This window comes from Ceratotherium simum, chromosome 30 (genome assembly GCF_057802395.1).
Source record: "Ceratotherium simum simum isolate JZ-2026a chromosome 30, ASM5780239v1, whole genome shotgun sequence".
Taxonomy (NCBI): Eukaryota; Metazoa; Chordata; class Mammalia; order Perissodactyla; family Rhinocerotidae; genus Ceratotherium; species Ceratotherium simum.
This window is the reverse complement of record NC_141929.1, coordinates 18,562,593-18,576,365: the sequence shown is the minus strand read 5'-3', so window position 1 is coordinate 18,576,365 and position 13,773 is coordinate 18,562,593. Positions and strand designations below refer to the sequence as shown.

At 37.5% G+C, this 13,773-nt stretch overlaps 1 protein-coding gene across 2 annotated transcripts in view; it reads left to right on the top strand.

Moving 5' to 3' along the window:
- TANGO6 (transport and golgi organization 6 homolog) overlaps positions 1-13,773 on the top strand; it is a 179,799-nt gene that overhangs the window by 117,902 nt on the left and 48,124 nt on the right. The window contains exon 16 of one of the 2 annotated variants that reach the window (XM_087420026.1): positions 8,543-10,909. The exons of the other annotated variant lie outside the window; for it this stretch is intronic. Coding sequence (XP_087276152.1) covers positions 8,543-8,550 — 8 coding nt within the window. The 3' untranslated portion in view covers positions 8,551-10,909. Of the gene's footprint in view, positions 1-8,542; positions 10,910-13,773 lie in introns of those variants that run through there. 2 annotated transcript variants of the gene reach the window in all.

Below are 13,773 nucleotides of genomic sequence, written 5' to 3'. Positions count from 1 at the left end.
AAATCACTTACAAATATTTGAGTGTCATTATAGAGATATACTTACCACTATATTAATTCCTATAGTGGGGTTGCCAGATACCAAAGTAGAGAGGTGGGACCATCTACAGTGGCAGCCATTGGGCAGGTAAACAAGAATTTGATGCATAGACTTAACCTGGGAATACATTTTACCTTTCTCCATCAGAGTTACACACTGTGACTCTGGAGTCATAACTTGCTAAGTTTTAATCTTGACTCTACCATTTAATAGCTGTGGACAAGTTACATAATCTCTCTGTTCCTTATCTGTAAAATGGGGATAATTCTAGTAACTACCTGATAGCGTTGTTATGAAATTTAAAAAGATAATGTATGTAAAGTGTTCAGAACCAGCATCCTTCATGGTAAGGGGTGAATAAATGTTGGTTGCTATTTAATTGTTGTTATTTTTGAGTGAGTACATCATATTCCTTCATTCTTCCAAGGCAAAATCTAACCCTGAGTAAGTAGCCCTTCAGATAAGTAAAATATGTGATCATCCTGTCCGATGCTGGGATACAAATCATAGTTGAACCTTATTATATAGCTGGTCTTATTACATGCCAGGCTCTCTATTAATCAGTTTATATGCATGTTCTCGCATAATCCTTGAAATGGCCCTACAAAGTGATTCCTATTATTATTATCCATTTTATAGAAAAAGTAACAAGTTCAGAGAAGTTAGTGACTTCCCCAGGGTCACACTGCTAGTTGGTGCTGGATCAGGGACTCGGAGCCAGATCTTTCTGATTGCAAAGATCATGCCTTAGTCACAACTATAATAAATAAATGGTTGTTTGCTTTAATAAAAATTTTCTTAATTGAAACGGAGACTATAAAAGCCAAATTATACTGTGAAATTAGAAAATCAACTGTCTGATATTGGCATGAACTCTTAGAGGCAGAATGTACATTGGTGACTGCAGTAGGAATAGGGAATTCATTTCTGTAATTAAAAAATCATGGGGCTTGGGGCCGGCCCTGTGGCTTAGCGGTTAAGTGTGTGCTCCGCTACTGGGGGCCCGGGTTCCGATCCCAGGCGCGCACCGACGCACCGCTTGTCTGGCCATGCTGAGGCGGCATCCCACATACAGAAACTAGAAGGATGTGCAACTATGACATACAATTATCTACTGGGGCTTTGGGGAGAAAAAGGGGGAAAAAAAAGGAGGATTGGCAATAGATGTTAGCTCAGGGCCGGTCTTCCTCAGCAAAAAGAGGATTGGCATGGATCCAAAAAATAAAAAATAAATCATGGGGCTTTTATGTTGGAAAATTGCAGGATTGACAAACTACGGCCCTTGGGCCAAATCCGACCTGCCACCTGTTTTTGTATAGCCTGTGAGCTAACAATGGTTTTCACATTTTAAAATGGTTGGGGGAAGAAAAACAATGGAAGAATAATCTTTTGTGACATGTGAAAATTATATGGAATGCAAATTTCAGTGTCCATAAATAATGTTTTATTGAAACAGTCACGCTTATTTGTTTACATGTTGCCTATAACTGCTTCTGCATTACAACGGCGAAGTCGAGTAGTTATGACAGAAATTGTAATGGCCCTCAAAGACAAAAATATTACCATTTGGCTCTTTACAGAAAAAGTTTGCTGACCTCTATTCTAAGATAACCATTATCCAAGTACGTATATATGTTTCTTTAACAGCCCTTCATTGCTTGCTTTGCAGTGGAGTTTCTTTGCAAGTGACTCATCTTTCCAAATCATTCTTAAGTAATCATCCATTTTTCCTCCCAAATCAAGCTTTGTATCCTACTTTAAACAGCAGAAGCCTTACATTTTATAATTAAATCTCTTTAAATAGATTTGAATAGATATTGCATTTCTTTTCTGAAAATCACCAGCTGCAGGAATCATTAGCTCAGGAGATACAAGATGCGATTAGCAAAGGATCCTTTCTTTAAAGATAACAACATAATTATACTTGAATGTTTCAGCATTTTATTCTGCTGTTATTTTTATTTTCAGTGTCTTCATACTTTTATCTTGTCATCTCACTCCCTTGTTCCAATTAGAATGAATTAAAGCATTGATTGGGATTCTTCATTATATATGTGAAAGGATACAGGACAGTGAAGCACCTGATTTTCTCTTTTCTTTGCAAGTTTTGAAATAGATTCTTTTTTTTTTTTTTAAGATTTTATTTATTTATTTTTCCCCTCAAAGCCCCAGTAGATAGTTGTATGTCATAGCTGCACATCCTTCTAGTTCCTGTATGTGGGACGCGGCCTCAGCATGGCCGGAGATGCGGTGCATCGGTGTGCGCCCGGGATCCGAACCCGGGCCGCCAGCAGCAGAGCGCACACACTTAACCGCTAAGCCATGTGGCCGGCCCTAAAATAGATTCTTGCATTCATTTTGACTTGCGGACTTGCAAGAGAGTAAACCAACAATCTAATTGAAATGTAATATTTCCTTTAGAAAGAAATTGTAACTTAATTTTACTTTTGCTGGACCTGACATAGTAGAGAGTGATTTTGTAGCACTTGAGGGATGTTCTGTTAATAATTTAAACATAAAGTTATATTCTCAGGCCACAGGCTTCCTGATTTGTGTTTGTCAATATTATGAGGCTAACTGACTCTTGGGCGTGCTTTAACGAGTTTGAACATTTATGTGGCAAATTACATTAATTAAGTCACTGGAATGGTCTTAATACTTTCATCATTACAAAATTGCAAAGAGAGTCTCCTTCATTTAAAATATCTGTTTTTTTCCTTCTTTCATCTTTTAAAATAACTTGCCATAAACCTGAAACTCTTGCTTCCTTATGATCATGTTTCTCGGCTTTACTTTGTTAATTCCTCCCTTCAAGAAAATTCCCATGTTTCTGAAGTCTGTTACTGTCTCAAGCACACCTTTCAGGAGAACTAATCTGTTTGTCTTGTCAGTAACACACTGGGATAGAGTCAGTTATTGCAGAATTTCCTTGTAGGGTGACTTTGTATAAATTGAAAGTTTATACACTGGTTAAACCAACCTTGGAGTTCAATGAGCTGTTGAGATGGAATGAGTAACCTAGTTAATACATAACTATAGAAGTCTTGGCATCCCATTTCAAACTTTCTTTGTTTCTGTGTTACTTTAGTTCATTGAGTTGCCAAAAATCCATTGGTACAAAGCATTTCCTGTGTATTGTTTTACTTTGTCCAAAAGGTATTTATCTATGGTTCTTATTTGCACATCACTCTGTTAGTTGAAGGCACGTAAAGAAAACATCCTTTTGCAAGTTGAAGTGTAAAGTAGAAACCTCTCCTTTCGGTGCCCCTCACTTACCTCTTTTTTTCTTCTCCTCTCCCATTTAAAACTTCTCTCTACAGGTTCTTATCCAGACTTGACCATCACTAGAAAGTAATCAAATTTCAGAAATTATCTCACCTTCAAATCTTTCTTGTTCCTTCCCAGCTTGTAAAAAGGAGGTAGCAGGTATATTAATATTTACTAAAGGGTGGATGACAGCCTCCTGTTGTGCTGCCCTTATTGGGATGATTTTGCGTTTTTAATAAAGAGGTTAGTTAGTCTAGAGAAATGAAGTTCTAATGATTAAATAGACTCTGAAGCAATACAATTTGCTAATAGAAGAAATATTTGGAGGCAAGAAGGTCTCTCTGTCTCCTTAAAACATACCTGGTAGGACACTTGCACCAACAATAGTCCCACTAACAAGTTTGTTTTTGTTTAATAACTTGTCCCACAGGGATCTTCTCATGGTTACATCTAAGCCTATCTACACACAATTTGCATCTAAATCATCCCTGCTTATGTGGTCCGTGTGATGAGGTACAATGAAACTAGAACCAGGAAAGGGAGGGCTAAGAGCCCCTGGAATCTTGGCTAACCTACTCATAACTCAGGGTCACCTCTTGGTTATATTACCTTAAAAAGGATAACAGTATAAATGAAAAACCAAAAGCAGCAGATCAACAATTAGCCTTAGGGAGAAAAGTGAGTCCTGGCAAGTAGATACCAGTAGGGGGAAATCTATCCAGGGACTACCCAGCATTCTTGCCCAGTGACTACTGCGACCTGCCTCCCTGGCAAGCCCCATCAAGACTCCAGCACTCCTGGCTCCAGCACTCGGCAGTGCCCTAATATGTGCATCAAGTATTGGAGTTGAGCAGCTTTCACGAGGCCATTTATCAGTCATCTCCTACTGTTAGGAAATCAGAAGTGTTCGGTTCTTTCTACTTTGAAAATGGTAAAGAAGAGGGGAATTTTTTTTGTTCTCTTTTCTTTAGGCTAGAATTAATAGAATTCTAGCCCTTAAACAAGATGATTAAGTGACAATTCTGGTGTTTGCCCATGGCCCAGAGGAACTTATTCCTATTATGCCCTATTGCTTATGCACTGTTTGAAGACCTAAGTCCCTGGATTCTCTTCCCATGTTTAACCCGTGTCTTATAAGGTTAAACAAAGAAAGATGAAAATTACAAAGACAGTGAAATGTCAGAGATGTGGGGTAATCAGTTGGCCACATTTATGTCCTTTGTTTTAGAACAGAAATTCCTGCTAGTCTTAATACAGAGCCAAGTAAATGTCCTGGTGGCAGTACAAAGAGCCCTCTGCCTGGGAGACAAGAGCCTGTCTGTCTTTCAGTAGCTGTGTAACCTGGGAACAGCCTGTTTTAAGTTTTTCTTTCTTTGTTTGTAATACAGAGTTAATAATATTTTTTCTACCTACTTCAAATTCTTGTGAGGCTCAAACAAGATAATAGGCACACAGTATTTTGCAGATAAAGAGGCTTACAGATGCACACAACATTGTTTTATTCCACAGCATTTTATGTCTGTGGAAATAGTACTGTACTGTTTCTGTATACTGTGGCTGCGAGTTTTATCTTAACTAAAATCTCTCCCCTGTTCATAAAGGGCTATGTGGAGAAGGGAAACTGAAATCAGAAAAGAGATGATTTACCCAGAGCTGCAGGGGAAATTCAAGGCTGAAAAGTAATTGTTGTTAATAGATCAAAATTTACCTATGAATTTTTTTAATGATGAATTTCATAAAAAATTAATTTCATTTAAATTATTTAATTCTCTAAATAGCTTTTGGAGAGGAAATCCTGCCTGTCAGGATCTGCCATGTCAATCTAATTTCCTTCTGACCTTGACAGAAACTCTAACCTCTGTTGACTCTGGTCCACACGTGGCAGTAAGTTGTATTCACGAAATGTTACAAGAAGCTAGTAATTCTTCCACTGTATTTCTTTCAGTAGTGGAGTAGAGTTCTAGGCCCTGAAATGCAGGAAAAATGAATAGACATTAGTGAGGACATAAAAGGGTACATGAGCAGAGTCAGATTTATATTTTGTCTTCCATTTCCTCATTGACTGGATCAGCAGGAATATATCTGTGAGGGCACATGGCTTTCCATGATACTAACCCATAGCCGTCTGTTCACTTTAGTTTCCAAGGAAATGGGAATCCAAGACGGGAGGAAAAGTAGTTTCTCTGGATCCCTTTTTTCAGTAACTGATTTAGTGAAGTCAAGTGTGTATTGTAACATTTGACCCTTTTACACCTTTACTCTTTTTTCTCCCCAAAATATCTAATATCAAAACTGAGAGTACAAAAAAAAAGAACCGTCTTGGAGAAAGGAAGAGCATACTTGAACTGTTTAGATTACAGAGGAGATTTAAACACTGTAATTGAGATCCAGGAGCCTGGAAAGATGAGATTAAGATTCAAAGATAAGCAGAGCAAGACTCCAGTTCTTCATCTCCACTTGACTCTGGTGCATAAGAGGAAATGAAATAAAGAGCAGAAGAGATTTGGATTGGACATAATAAAAAGGCTGGAGCACAAAGGTTTTTAAATATTGGCAGGAGGTCTTCACAATCCCTGGGTTGACATTTGTCAAATGTGGTTTGGCGCAGCCATACCTAGAGATGGGATATTGGACCAAATGGCTATAACTATGTGTAAAGACTAAGTCTAAATCTTCAGTATTTTTCTTGCTTCTTTTAAGAGACTTTTAAATTACACTTATATTAAAAAAAGTTGAAGCAATGAAAATTAATATAGAAGGTTCTTAAAAATATCACCCATTAAATGGCCTTCTATGAAGCAGTAAAGACTGAACTTGTATTGGCACCATCTTTTACTGACAAATAAGGAAGCAAAGAGCTGGCAGAAGCAATGCCATTCACAAAGCTGTGGGAAAGCTCTGGGTCCTGCTTGACTGGTGGTCAAGGGCAGGACCTGGTTTCTGTAGTGGGCGTATCACCAAAGAATTCGGAGCTCCTGCCTCATATTTGAGGGGAGCAGCCATTGTGAATTGTCTGTGAAATTCGCCCCAAGATTTGGTCTGAGTTTTTGGAAGGCAGAGGTGTGTTTCATATCAGGTTCTGCTTATACACATATACCTCTTCTCTTCTCTTCTCTTCTCTTCTCTTCTCTTCTGTGAAGATTTTTGTGTTATTTTTTTCCAACTTCATTGTAAAATAGATTCTGTAGCCCTCCTCCTACCCCTCCCACTCTCAAAACTTACTTTTAAAACAAACAGCTTCATTGAGATATAATTCATATACCATACAATTCACTCATTTACAGTGTGCAATTCAAATTTTTTTTGTATGTTCACAAGGTTGTGCAGCCATCACCACAATCAATTTTAGGACATTTTCGTCATCCCAGAAGAAACCCTGTACCTATTACCAGTCAGTCGATCACTAATCTACTTTCTGTCTCTAAGGATTTTCTTATTGGGGATATTTCCTATAAATGAAATCATACAACATGTGTTTTTTTCTGACTGGCTTCTTTAACTTAACATAATGTCTTCAAAGTTTATCCATGTTGCAGCATGTATCAGTACTTCATTCCTTTTTACTGCCAAATAATATTCCATTCTATGGATATACCACATTTTTTAATCCATTTGTCAGTTGATGGACATTTGAGTTCTTTCCACTTTTTGGCTATAATGAATAATGCTGCTATGAACATTTGTGTTCAAGCTTTTATGTGGAAATGTGTTTTAAATTCTCTTGGGTATATACCAAGGAGTGTAATTGCTGGATCACATGGTAACTATTTCTCACTTTTTGAGGAACTGCCAAACTGTTTTTCAAAGGGGCTGAACCATTTTACATTTTGACCAGGAGGGTAGAAGGGTTCCAGTTTCTCCTCATCAGCACTTGTTACTGTCTGTCTTTTTGATTATAGCCATCTTAGTGGGTATGAAGTGATATCTCATTGTGGTTTTGGTTTGCATTTCCCTAATGATTAATGATGTTGAGCATCTTTTTATGTGCTTATTGGCCATTTGTATATCTTCTTTAGAGAAATATCTATTCAGATTCTTTGCCCATTTTTAAATCAGCTTAGTTGTCTTTTTTTTTATTGTGTTGTGAGACTTCTTTATAATTCTGGAGACAAGTCCCTTATCAAATACATGATTTGCAAATATTTTCTCCCATTCTGCTCGTTGTCTTTTTACCTTCTTGATGTTGAAATTTGAAGCACAAAAGTTTTTAGTATTGGTGAAGTCCAACATACCTATTTTTTCTTTTGTCACTTGTGATTTTGGTGTTATATCTAAGAAGGCTATGCCTAATTTAAGGTCACAAAAATTTACTTCTAAGAGTTTTATAACTTTAGGTCTTACATTTAGATCTATGATCATTTGAAATTACTTTTGCATATGGTGTGAGGAAGGGGTTCAACTTCATTCTTGTGCATGTGGATATCCAGTTATCCCAGTACTATTTGTTGAAAAACTATTCTTTCCCTCATTGAATTGTCTTGGCATTCTTGTCAAAAATCAATTGACCATAAATATGAGAGTTTATTTCTAGACTCTTCAGTTCTATTCCATTGATCTGTAGGTCTATCCTTAGCCTAGTACCACAGTGTCTTTTTTTTTTTTTTTTTTAAGATTTTATTTATTTATTTTTTCCCCCCAAAGCCCCAGTAGATAGTTGTGTGTCATAGCTGCACATCCTTCTAGTTGCTGTATGTGGGACGCGGCCTCAGCATGGCCAGAGAAGCAGCGCGTCGGTGCGAGCCCGGGATCCGAACCCGGGTCGCCAGCAGTGGAGCGCGCTCACTTAACCACCAAGCCACGGGGCCGGCCCTCAGTGTCTTGATTATTATAGTTTTGTAATAAGTTTTTTAATCAGGAAATGTGAGTCCTCCAACTTTGTTCCTTTTTTCCAAGATCATTTGGTTATTCTGTATCCCTTAGATTCCCATGTAAATTTTAGGATCAGCTTGCCAATTTCTGCCAAAACAAACAAACGAAAAGGGCAGCTGGGGTTTTAACAGGGATTACATTGAGTCTGTAGATCAATTTTGGCAGCATCGCCATCAAAGAATATTACATCTTCTAATTCATGAACATGGGATGTTTTTCCATTTATTTAGGTCTTCTTTAATTTCTTTCAACAATGTTTTGTAGTTTTCAGAGTACAAGTGTTCTACTTTTGTTAAATTTATTCCTAAGCATTTTATTCTCTTTGATGCAATTGTAAATTGAATTGTTTTCTTAATTTCATTTTCAGAGTATTAATTGCTAGTCTCATTACTTACTTTTGACACCTGGTAGCAAGAACTGAAAGGCAACTTAGGAGACATCCATTGCTTGCAGTGGAGTAAATTACTTACGTGCAAGTAATAAGAGTAGAAGAAGTAGGCATCAGCACATCTGAGCTGGTGAGGCCACACCCTACAATGACTGTGCTATCAATGACCTGATTCCTCTGTGACTATCATATGAAAAAGACTTTCTCTTGCCAAAGAATGTAGAAAGTTTTCAATCATTCCATGTATCTTATCGTTCTGTTTACTACTCTTATTATGTAGAGAAGTCCCAGTACTATTTGAGCCATCATTCATTTGGAAAAAAGTTGATCACTAAAAGATTATCATACCCTTCAGCTGACTATGACTTTGCAACCATTTAACAGAATAAGAGTGTGCTGAAGGCATTGCAGTAGAAATTGTCCAGCTGGAGATTAATCATTGCAATGCAAGCCTCATTCTGCATCATAGAATAAGACTTCTGGCCTTTCTGAACACACATATAAATTCAGATTCACCAAACTCAAGAATATATCTCTAGTTAAGCCACTCTCCTACTCAAAAAAGGATTATCAATCTTTTCAATAAATGATACTGGAACAACTGGACATGTATATGCAAAAATGAATCTAAACAAAGACCTCATACCTTTCACAAAAATTAACTTAAAATGGATCATAGAAATAAATGTAAAACACAAAAATATAAAACTCCTAAGAGATAACAACATAGGAGAAAATCTACATGACCTTGGATATGGTGATGATACAGCATCAAAGATACAGTTCATGAAAGAAATAATCAATAAGCTGGACTTCATTAAAATTAAAAACTTCTGCTCTATGAGAGACATTCTCAAGACAATAAGAAGACATGCCTCAGATGGGGAGAAAATATTTGCAAAAGACATATCTGATAAAGGACCGTTATCCAAAATATACAAAGAACTCTTCAAACTCAACAATAAGAAAACAAACAACCTGATTAAAACAGGGGCGAAAGGCCTGATATCTCACCAAAGAAGATGTACAGATGGCAAATAAGCATATGAAAAGGTGCTCTACATCGTATGTTATCAGGGAAATGCAAATCAAACAACAATGAGATACCACTACACATCTATTAGAATGGCCAAAATCCAAAACACTGACAACACCAAATGCTGACAAGGCTGTGGAGCAACAGGAACCCTCATTCATTGCTGATGGGAATGCAAAATGGTACAACCACTTTGGAAGAGGAGGTGGCATCTAAACCGAATCTTGAAGGATGGTGAGGATTTTCATAGGTATAGGAGGAAGAGTGCTCCAGGTAGATGGAACTGTGTCAGCAGAGGCATGGGGGCAAGGTAGTAGTTGGGGAGAGAGACAATAGAATAGATGGCATATTCAGAAAACAGCAGCTATGCCAGCTGACTGTAATAGAGGGCACAGTGCTAGGTGAATATGATCAGAAATAGGCAGGGTCAAATCACAGAGGGCATGAAGTTAAGGATTTGAACAATGGGGAACTGATAATGTAAAATGGTACCACCCCCTTGGAAGCCAGTTTGGCGATTTCATACAAGACTAAACATACTCTTACCATATGATCCGGCAATCATGCTCCTGTATATTTACCCAAATGGGTTGAAAACTTACATCCACACAAAAATCTGCATGCAGATGTTTATAGCAGCTTTATTCATAATTGCCAAAACTTGGAACCAACCAAGATGTCCTTTATTCAGAGAATGGATGAATAGATTGTGGTTAGATCCAGACAATGGAATATTTTTAAGCACATGAAAGAAATGAGCTATCAAGCCATGAAAAGACGTGGAGAAACCTTAAACACATGTTCCTAAGTAAAAGAAGCTAATGTGAAAAGGCTATATAGTGTATGATTCCAACTATGTGACATTCTGGAAAAGGCAAAACTATAGAGACAGTAAGAAAAAAAGTGGTTGCCAATGGTTGGCGGGTAGGGAAAGACAAACAGGCAGAGCACAGAGGATTTTTAGGTCAGTGAAACTACTCTGTATGCTACTATAATGGTGGATACACGTCATTATACATTTGTCAACCCACAGAATGTACAACACCAGAGTGAACTTTAATATAAACTAAGGACTTTGGGTGATAATGGTGTGTCAATGTAGGTTCATCAATTGAAACAAATGTATGGTTCTGGTGCAGGATGTTGGTAGTGAAGGAGTCTGTGGGGCGAGAGGGAGACAGGTGGAGAGCAGGAGGTATATGAGAACTCTCTGTATTTTCTGCACAGTTTGTTGTGAACCTAAAACTGCTCTAAAAAATAAAGTCTATTAAAAAAAAAAAAAGCGTTGTCAGTTGTTCAAATCCTTAAGTTCATGCCCTTTGTGTGATTTGACCCTGCCTATTTCTGATCATATTCATCTTACATTGCACCCTTTGTTACAGTCAGCTGGCACAGCTGCTGTTTTCTGAATATGCCGTCTATTTTATTGTCTCTCTCCCCCACTACCACTTTGCCCCCACGCCTCTGCTGACACAGTTCCATCTACCTGGAGCACTCTTCCTCTTATACCTATGAAAATCCTCACCATCCTTTAAGACTCAGTTTAGATGCCACTTCCTCCATTTAAGTTGTCCCCAAAAAAGAATAAATATCACCTGCCCTATTGCTCTCATGACGCTTGGTACCTCTAGCGTCCTAGAAGTAAGGGTAAAATTTCCTTCATCTCTAAACCTCTGATGCCCCACCGAGTCCCTTGCACATAGTGGTGCACATTAATTGTCTTCACTGAATTGGCTAGGTGGAAGGGCATTTCTCAAACTGGAGTCTGAAGATTAAATTCTGATATATTTCAGGGGTCTGTGAATTCTGTAAAAGAATTTTTTAAATGTTGTGTTTTCGTTTTAATGATAATTCTGAATCACCTGGATCCACATTATAATCAAATTGCACTGCACAATTTCAGTGCCTGTGTTTGTGTTTGAGAAACACTGGCCTAAAACATTACTTAGGATGTATGTAAACTTCTGATTACAGAGGAGTGCTGGCTGTAAGTGATCATTCAATCTTTGGAAAATATAATTGGTTTTACCGAGCAGCGCCTTAACCAGCAGGATAGGATATTTCTTAGTTACTTCCTGTTGGTAGATGAAAGAGAATAGTTAGGAACGGTTTTATCCGCGTTCACTTCTGTGTCTCCAGAAAAAAAAGGAGGGAAGAGTAGGAGGAAAGAAGGAGTAGAGGGCCCTCCAGACATTAATAATGGAGCTTTGAAAGGATGATGTAAGGATTTGGCCACGGGTGGAATTTTCTTTCTCACTTGATTTTTCTCGATTTCACTTTTATGACCTATTTCAGTGAACTAGGTGAATGGTTGAGCCCTTGAAATCAGCAGGTTCCTTGACTCCAAAAGTTTATTGTGTTAATTCAGATTTGTTAATTCAGTTTTAATTCAGCACACTTCCACTACATGCGTGTCTCTTGTTGCAAGTCATCTCAGATCCTTGATGGAAGAAGATGGGATCTGATATGCATAAATGAATCTATCAATTTAGACCTCAAAGTACAATTGAAAAGCTTGATAAAAATCCTCTAAATCCTAATTTGTTAAAAGAATCTTTTCACATATATGATAATTGATACAAGCAAGTCATAGGCAGGTTAAAATTTTTTCAGGTCTCTCTTTTCATTATGCACTTGATTTTTCACCTTCAAAAGCAACTCGTTTTTATCAGGTTTGTTCAAACAAATCTAGATCCTTCCCTTGTTTCCTTGAACACACAGCTGTTTGCTTCTCAATAAGGTTGATTATTGCTGACTTCCTGAGAAGAATATGGAGATGCAAATAGCCAGGTGTTGTCATTATCATTGCACAAAGTAAAAGACGTTAGAGCGGAACTAAGATAAACCGCATTGACTAGAATCCACTTGAGTCAGTTTCTGAAAGTGGGCTTGGATTTATTGTGTTCATTTCCCTGAAGCTGTTTAGAAATGCCTGAAGAAAAGACGGTGATCTCTCTAACTTCGGTTCCATGAGTATCTCTTAGTCTAAATATTGTAGTCTGTGGTGAGTATTTTCTGAAAATGGGGGTGAGGGAATTCAGAAATCAATGCCGTTTTTTGTAAAAGCCATATAATATGCATATTTTTAAGGAGATGCGTTAACAGGGTGGTAATGAATGTTTGCCCTTGTCAGGTGGTGTGTGCCATCTTTCAGACAAAAGGTGAATTAGGATCTTGAAATCTTGTGGTTCCAATAAGTTTCAACTGAAGCAATAACAACATCTCATCTGGATAAAGAAAAATACAGAAAAAAAAAAAGAAAAAGCAAAAAAAACCCAAAACCAAAACCCCTCCTGGATGGGATAATTGAGGTTTTGTTGCTTAATCAGAAACTAAGGAATAGTAGTGGGTGTCCCAGAGCCCGAGGTTTTAGTTCATAATGAAGTGGGTTAGTCAGTAGTTGCGAAATACACTCAGTGTATAACTCCTTCACATGAGCTATTACCGTAAGTAGTTACTCACTTTTTTTTTTAATAGGTTGGCAGATGTATAAAGATGACTTAGCTCTTTGGGAAAGTCATATATATATATGCTAATATTATAAGAGTCATACTGTATACTAGGCTATTGTCCCAATTAAAATTATAATTAGAAGAAAGAAAATTATTGGATTTACTTTTTTCCTTTGTTATATGTTAGTTATAAAATTGACTTGAATCCTTTTAAAAACATATACTGTCTTAAATTCCTTTGTTTTGGCAAATATAACTTTTCTGGCTTTGGACTGATAGACATAAAACTGACTTAGAAGTGCTGTACAATTTTAAAGAACATTCCTGTTTTCATATTATGTCAGAATGCTTTTCGCTGCAGGTAGCAGAAATTCCCAACTGAACTGGCTTAAACAATAAGGAATGAGTCACTGCACATAACAAAAAGTCCAAGACTGGTTAATTCTTCAGCTTCATGACATTATTTGAGACCCAAATTCTTTTCATCTTTCTGCTCTGCCAGCCACAGTTTATTGGCCTCATCCTCTAGTCCCTCATGGTTTCGTGTTGGCTGCATCAACTCTATGGCATCATATCCCTATCATAGCCAGAGGCAAAAAGTTTTTCTTAGAGCCTTCTAGCAGATTTTCCTTCACACCTCATTGTCCAGAATTGTACCACATGCCCATGCCTAAACCAATTAAGCCAAAGGGATATGTCCACCATGATTCACTTAGACCAAT